General features: G+C 58.7%; 1 protein-coding gene across 1 annotated transcript; it reads left to right on the forward strand.

Moving 5' to 3' along the window:
* The first annotated feature begins 8 nt into the window (after positions 1-8).
* On the forward strand, positions 9-6,081 carry TLCD2 (TLC domain containing 2). The gene is given in 6 exon segments (XM_052804422.1): positions 9-1,369; positions 1,372-1,673; positions 2,096-2,178; positions 3,051-3,133; positions 4,753-4,896; positions 4,898-6,081. Coding segments are annotated over 6 exon segments (1,479 nt in total). The 5' UTR covers positions 9-736; the 3' UTR covers positions 5,132-6,081.
* The last annotated feature ends 2,026 nt before the right edge of the window (positions 6,082-8,107 follow it).

Consider the following 8,107-nt stretch of genomic DNA (forward strand, 5'->3'; position numbering starts at 1 on the left):
CCTCGGTGCCCTGAGCAGCCTGGCACGTCTCCCTTTCCTCGGCATATCTTATACTAAACAGAAATGTCTTTGCATTTGGCCTTCTCAGTAACAGATTAGCGTATGTGATCCTTCAAGCCCTAATACGCAAGATTCTTTATAATCCCCTGAGCAGCCAGGTCTGCCGATTACTTCAGGCAGCGCCTCCCTGCCACTTAACTGCTATGAAATTACATTGTCTTGTCCGGTTTTTAAGCAAATTTTTGCAGCAGGAACAGATGCGTTTTTATAGGTTGGGACTATCTCACTCCTCTCCTTCGAATCTGATTTAATCACTCCCCTCCTCAGTGTCCCTTCCATCAGCGTATTACTTGTTGATGTTTTAGTGTCCATCACCCCGATCAGGGCAGCAGCTGAGAGCTCAGGCTCCACACGTTTCTGTTTCAGCAAAGAGAAAGTAGAAGAATTCATCTGAAATTAATACCTCAAAGGAAAGGCAGAGTTTGACATTAATCAGTGTGTACATGGTGACTCATCCTGTCTGCAGAAGAGAAGCGAGGTCTGTGCAGCAGCCACGCTTCTGGTGGAGACATCAAAAAGCAACAAGGGAGCGATCAAATTACGGGAAGCTGGAAAAGCGGCATAGTTGTAGGATGCAACTAAAGAAATTCTGGGTATGGGATCCTGAATTCCCACAAACCCTGGACAGCAGAGCTGGGATATCCCAGACATCGGGGAGCTCCTTTTGGGACCAGACATGGGACGGGGGGATGAAGGACAACAGTGCTGTGGGCAGGGCATTATTTTGTGGCGGGGCATTCAGAGCTTTTTGCTTGCTCGATGTGCAATCAGAGCCGGTGGTGTGTGTCTGGGGGGTCCTTGCCCAGGGTGGGGGACAGCTCTCCAGCACAGAACAACAGTGCAAGATCCTCACTGGCATCACATGCCAGGGACGCTTTGGGGCAAAGGACCACCGGCCGCAGCACGTCACAGGTGCGTTCTTCAGCCACCCGGTGCCACCCAAGTGGAGGAGGAACCTCAGGGGAACGAGGAAGGCGTCCCCAGCTCTAGCACACTGACGGGACACCCAGGCCCCCGCTCTGTGCCACGCTTACAGCCGGCTTTTGGGCTGACCATCGTTCCTGCCCTGCGATGCCCGGGGAAGGCTGATGCACACCCCGGGGGGCTCGTTTCCCGTTGGCCCCCCGCCCCGTCCCTGAGTCACTCGCTCCGAGGAGAAGCACTTCCCCTGCGCGTCTGCATCTTTGCGTGGGAGGGGATGCAGGAAATACCAGTGCCAGCCAGCCCACCCGGCCCTTCCCTGCGGGGACGACGCTCGTTATTCCCCCCACACCCCCCCCGCTCCTCGCCCCGGGGCCGCGCATCCCGACCGGGGCAGGGCGGTGCCGGTGCCCGGGGCGGGTCCCGGGGCCGATCGAGGCGGAGCCGTCGAGCAGCCCGCTCGGTGCCTATGGGAAACCCTGGGGGAGGCTGCGGGCCGGTGGGATGCCCATGGCTTTTAGCCCGGGGTTGTTGGTGGTGGCCGGTTCTTTCGCTGCTTTCCGTTTGCTGAACCGGGGATTGGAACGGCTGGTGCCGCCGCCGCCCTCGGCCCGGCGTAACCGCTGGAAGTGGCGGAACATCTGGACGTCGTTAGCGCACAGCGTGCTTAGCGGCGGCGGGGCGCTGGCAGGGTGAGCGGCCCGGGCACGGCGGAACACCGGAGGGTAGCTGGGGAAGGGGGGGGACGGACACGACGACGACGACTGGGGGTACTAGAGGGGAATGGGGGCATCGAGGGACCCCGACGGAAGGTGCCCGGAGGGAGATTGAGCTTTACCAGGGGTGGGGGGGACCCTGAGGGGCATTGAGGAGGGTGTAGGCTTGGAAACTGGGGGGGCACTGAGAGATGGAGGAGCACAGGGGGAGCGAGGGACAGGCAGCAGGGGATGGGGAGACTCGGGGGGGAAACAGGAGGACAGGGGTGACCGTGGGGGGACCAGGAGGATGGGAGGGCTCCGGGGTGGTCAGCAGCACCAGGTGGGCAGCAGGGACACTGGAAGGGAATTGGGGAACCACTGGTGCTGCCCGGCACTCACAGTTCCTCTCCCCGCAGGTTCTGCCTCCACCCCGGGCTGTCCGAGGACCTGGTGGGCACGCACCCACCCGGGGCACACAGCCTGGTCGCCGTATCTGTAGGTGAGGTGGGGGGAGAGGGCTGCCCCCTGTTCTGCCCCCCTGGGGGTCCCCAGGGGCTCATCAGTGCCTGACACCAGCCCCTCGAGCCATGTCACGGGCAGCGATGTCTCAGGCACCCCAGACAATCGCCCTATTCTTGGCAAAGGACAGTGGCTCCTTTCTGTCCCACGGAACCCGCAGCCAGGAGGTACTGGGCACCAGGCTGCCTGCCACCATCCTCGTGGGGCAGCCAGGGCTTGGAACATCCCAAAAATGCCCATGATATGGGGTTGATGCAGGTCCCCCCAAAGCCTCGAGCTAAATCTGCCAGTGTGGAGCCCAGGAGCTTTGAGTCCCCTGGCTGTGTGAAGCCTCCCCCCCACCACTTTGTCACCTTCTTGCAGATCTGTCACCAGCCCTGTGGTCAGTGCTAACAGGCTTTCCAGCATGGCTACAGCTCAGCAAGGAGGTCTGAGTGTCTAAAATGCCAACATGGGGTTGGTTCGGTGGCAGCGAATCCTGCAGCTAAGTGCTCCAGGCTGAAAGAGATCCAGTTCTGGGACAGTAACAAGGGTGAGGGTCCGCATGCTGTCTTCGCTGTCACCCTTCTCCAGGAACAGATCCAAGTGATCAGTTAGTGCCTCTCCCTAGGAGCACATCCTACAGAGTGATTGCAGGAGGGACCCAAAACACACTAATTTCCTTCTCCTGCTGTGTGTGATCCTGCTCTGTGCGTGACTTTCCACCCACAAAAGGTTTGGGCTGAGCTGTGGCCATCACTTCCCCAGAGAGGCTGCGCAGCCCAGTCAGGTGCAGAGCCTGCTGGGGCAGGGGAGTCACTTGGCACAGTCCTTCCTGGCCCCCTTCTTTGCTCATGGCCTCTCTGATCCCAGGTTATTTCCTTGAAGACTTCGTGGACATGTTGTGCAATCAGAAACTTCACCAGTCCTGGGAGCTGCTCTTCCATCACTCTGTGGTGAGTCCAGCGGCCGCTCTCTGAGGGACAGACGCTGGCACTTGTACCAGCAGGGAGGCTGGGGCTGGGGAACACGAGCAGGGCTCGTGCTGTTGCTAGTGTGGGTATTGCTGCCTGTTACAAAATCTGTCTGATTTTTCTGCCTGGGGAGAGAAGCCCAGACAGCAGGGCTTGGAGCTCCTCTTGGTCCTGCAGGACTCATGTACTCTTCAAGGATCTGCAGAAAGGCACCCAAAGATGGGGTAGAAAAAACCCCATGTGTGCACAGAGTAGGGGGGAAGGGGCTGGGCTGGGGGCCTGATCGATAACAGTGTAATGGACCGGCAGTGACCCAGGTGTCCCCACCGGCACAGGTAAGCAGCTCAGCTCCTGCCAGCTCTCGGCCACTTGGAGCATCTGCCCAGAAGGGCTGCACATCCCACCTTCCACTTCCCGCTCCCCGGGGTGTTTTCCTCTCATTCGGGTCAGAGCTGTGGCCACGGGGCTGGGGTGGCTGGAGCAGCCGTGGTGCAGAAGGCCCACACCAGTGGGGCCCTCTGCCTGCTTTGCTGCTGGCTGTGCCCAGCGTGGGTTTCTCTTTGATCGCCTCCGATGTCCAGATGCTGGAGCATTGCAGATGCTGCAGTGCAGGGGGGTAGCACAGCCTGGAGCTGAGCAGCGGAGACGCTCTGGGTTACAGGGGAGGCACGGGGGTCTGCACAGCCTGGGGATGGGGGACAGGGACAGTACCAGGACCTACCTGGGATGAAACAGGGGAGGCGATGGTCAGACTTGCTGTCTCGCAGATCCCGGCGAGCCCTGTGGCTCTGCCAGCCGCTGCTCGCAAGTCAAAAGGTCGTCTCCACAAGAAAGCTAATTCAGGCCAAGACAGTGACTTAACGAGCAGGGAGCAGATAATCTCATTAAAGAGCCAATACAGAGAACAGCATTAATAGTATAAACTGAGGAAAGGACTGAGTGTGCTGAAGTGTGGGCAGGCAGAGCCTGTCCCCCTGCCTGGCAGGGAGGGTGCGGGGCAGGAATCAGGCCCGCTCTGCCCCTAACAGCCCTGTCCTCTGCTGCAGCATCCAGCAGCCCCAGGGTGCTTCAGGCCAGGCTTGGGGCATCCCACGGGGCTCTTTGATGCACCAAAGCTGCTTAATCCCTGCAGCGTGCCTGTTCTGGGGAGAATCCCTGAGCCAGCAGCAACCGTAGTAGCCCTGGGCTACACGTCTCCCTTCCTGCCCAGTTCAGCCGTTCACTGTGTGCGGAAAAACCTGCTGGGCCACAACTAACTGCATTCCCCAGGCCACAAAAGCAGGGTTAGGTCTGGCTGCTCTGTCTCCTCTGCCAACCTGGAGTTTATAGAAGTGTTTCCCTCTCCTCCCACAGGAAAAAAGAAACCTGCTCAGGTTTCATGCAACATTGGGGAGGCTTTATCTCATGCCCGAGGCTGCAGCGCTGGCTGGAGGCTGCAACGCTGCAAACCTATGTGCAGGGTGATGACCAGCGGTTTGGCACTGGCGTGATAACTGTTTCCACCTTTGCTCCACGCTGTGCCCAAGCATGGAGGGCTCCGGTTTGCAGCTGCTGAGAGCAACCAGCTCCCGGGCTCAGCCTGTCTTCTTTCTCCTTCCCAGGTGATTGTCTGCTTTGGTATTGCAGTGCTGCTCCATCAGTATGTCGGGTTTGCCCTCGTGGCTTTACTGGTGGAGATTAACTCCATCTTCCTCCACCTGCGGCAGATCCTGCTCATGGCCAATCTGGTGCACACCACCTGCTACCCGCCTCAACAGCATCATCAACCTGGGCACCTACGTGGTGTTCCGCATCGCCACGCTGGCCTGGATGACTCGCTGGCTCTTCCTCAATCGGGAGAACGTGCCCCCAGCAACGTATGCTGTAGGCACGGTGGGCATGGCAATCATGACACCCATGAACATCATCCTCTTCTACCGCCTGCTGCGCAGTGACTTCTTCAAGTCCTGCCGGGATATGCAGAGGGAGAAGGAGCAATAGCCCCCTTCCCCGCAAGGTCCAGGGCATAAGCAGCCCCAAGCCCATGGAGGAGGACAGCAAAGCGCAGTAGAGCATGAACATGGCTGTTTCAGCACTTGCGTGGAGGGTCCACACTAACAGAGCATCCAGGCTTTTCTTGTGGCTGCAGATCCTGGGCCCTGCAAGAGAAGGTGCTCACGGACCAGGCACTGGGGCTTTGCTCTCCCCGCACCTTTGGATGACGCGGTTGGATGACTGGGAGCTGCTCAGAGAAGCCTCGACAGCTCTCGCAGCTCCTCGAGGCACCGCTGAGATGAGAAGGGAGCAGAAGAGCACCGTTTCCCCACTGCTCTTCTCGACATCCAAACACCACATTGTGTTTCTAACCCCTTTGGTGCTGCATCCCGCAGCGTCCCATCAGCCAGGGGACACTGCACTCAGCCCTGCGTTCTCTGTGGCACTTCCCATGGGAGCACCACCAGGCAAGAGAGGCTCCAAGGCTTCACCCTCGAGGCCAGGGCCTGTAGAAGCCAAATCCTGCACTCATGAGTCCTCCCCAAGGAGATTGTCCCAGGTGGGTGATGGAGGGAGAGGCTGAGACCTGTCTGGGTAGGATGCTACCTGCTCTGGGGTCCAGGTCGGAGGCAGAGCACTGGGCAGCGGGTGCTGTGGCACTGTGCTCGGGGCCAACTGGCCAACTTCTCCTGACAACTGGAGCTTTTTTCGTGTTGTTTTGTTCCCAGATATGTTAAATGCCCATAAATGGGCATGGGAGAGTGTGAGCTGCTGGCTGGGATGATGCTCTGTGATGGACACTTCCCACAGATGTGAAGTTTTCAGGCATAGGCATCTATTGGGATTTAGGCATCTATTAGGAATGAAAAGTTCTGCTACAGAGCCCAGTGTAATGCTTTTACCCAGCAGCAAGAGCTCTTACTAACACGAGCTTTTAATAAATGGCTGCAAATGAAGTGGCTTGAGGGGAAGGGGCTTAGAGGGAAAAGGGGACTCGGCATCCCAGCCTGCTCCAGGGGTGTCACTGGAAGTACAGTGCTTCTTATCCTATGTCTCCCCACCGCAGAGTAAAAATACACTGTACACTGGCACAGTCTACTTCTCTTGGGATTTCCCCCCCCCCTCCTTTCTATGGAGGAAGACGAAGGTTTCTCCTGTTCCTGCTGACGCTCTCCTGCCCTCCTAGGCAAGGGGAGGCTGCGCTTCCCTTGGGGCTGGCAACTGGGAGGCTAAATGGCAGCAGGACGGGTGCCAGCTCCTGCCGTGTCTCTGCCTTTAGCCCTGCTGCACTGAGCCACTTGCGACCTGCAGGGTTAGGAAAGTGCTGGCTGTGAAATAGGGCAGGCTGCAGGCAGAGCACCCAGCACGTGGCTTCCCTGCTCTCATTCCTGATGCTGGACACCAGCTTGCAGCAATGCTAGGATCCTCGTGGTTCACTCTGCCTGTCCCTGAAGGCTTCCTAGGACAAGGAATCAGAATTTTTTTTTTTTTTTTTTACTCCATATTTTCTTTTCCCCACCAATTCCCACACACTGAATTGTTCCCCAGCAGCCCAGCACCATGTATAAAAGCAAGATCATCCCACTCAGGGTTACGTGTACTGGTTTTGAGAAATCCACTGGATCTGTCATGCTTTCTGTGTGGCAAATAACCTTTAACTCAAAATCTCTCATTTGGTTTGGAAAGCCGGGGGACAGGCTGAAACAACGTGTTGCTCAGAGTGGGTGGCACTTGTTTCAAGGAGGAAAATAAGGGAGCAGACACATTTCTGCCTGGGCAGGGAAAGACGAGCAATGTGTGTGGGCAGTGGGAGGCTGGAGATGACTCGTGGCCAAAGCTGCTTACATTTCTATTTGTAGAGAGTGCAGGAAGGCTTGCAGGTGCTGGAGATACCTACTCCGTGTTTGGATTTGTCACGTCAAGCGGTGTTTAGGTGCCCGTGTGCCACTCACAGCTCCTAGCTGGAGCAGAGCTGGCAGCCAGGGCTTTCTCTTTGGTTTGACCCGTTTATGCCCAGTTTTTCAGGAGCTGCTCCACTGATCCCTGCCCTTAACACAGCCTCCGCACCCGCTCAGCAACGCTGGCTCTGTCCTCCAGCCTCTGCCCACACCAGGGACGTTTCTCAAGGCCCAGATTGTGTTACCACATTCCCGCCATCACGTGGATGTCGTGTAACCCAGGCACGTGGGGTTGAGGGCCCGGGAAGCCTGTTTTGGGAGCCTTTAGTCAGACATGATTTTCCCACAGGGCTACGGTGGGATAAGTGGCGGCTTTGCAGCTCACTGTGGCCGGATGCGGGGGCACCCTGATGGAAAATGCCACAGCCTTGGCTTGAAGGGCTTTGGGAAGGGACCTGCCCCTCTAATCCCCCCATACAGGGGTCCACAGGACTAGAAGGAGCATCTCCATCAGGGGATTAGTCACCGGGGAGCTACACCCCAGCCTGCCACCCACCTGCACCCTCTTCAGCCCCATCCCACATCCCAAGAGCCAAAATCCCCTCCAGCACAGACCCCTCGCCCCATGGGGACCCCACACCCTGCTGAAGCCCTAAGGCGAGCGACCGCCCAGCAGCAGCGTGGCCCATGGCAACACATTAAGCCCGGTCATCTGCCTAAAGCGAGCCGGACCTTCCGTTTCGCTGGGCAAGCACAGAGGGGTGGGGGGCATCTCTGCTCCCCGGGGGGGCTGGGAAGGGGGCACCAAGGGCAGGGTGGATACTTTCTGAGGCATTAAGGGCCATAGTATGGCCATGGAGGCAGTGCTGGGGGGGGGGGGGGGGATGTAGGCGTCCCTCCCCGGGGGCTCTGGGGTGCGGTGTCCTCCTGCCCTGCCTGGGGCTGTGGGGTGGGCCCAGGCCCGGGGAAGGGGGGAGCACAGTCCCTGGGGAGGGGGAGGAAGACGTGGGGTGGCCGAGGTGGGCACTGTCCCCACTGAGGGGGCACTTCAGGCCCCCACCGCCCCATGGGGGACCCCCCCCCA

Source organism: Harpia harpyja, chromosome 12 (assembly GCF_026419915.1).
Source record: "Harpia harpyja isolate bHarHar1 chromosome 12, bHarHar1 primary haplotype, whole genome shotgun sequence".
Lineage (NCBI taxonomy): Eukaryota > Metazoa > Chordata > Aves > Accipitriformes > Accipitridae > Harpia > Harpia harpyja.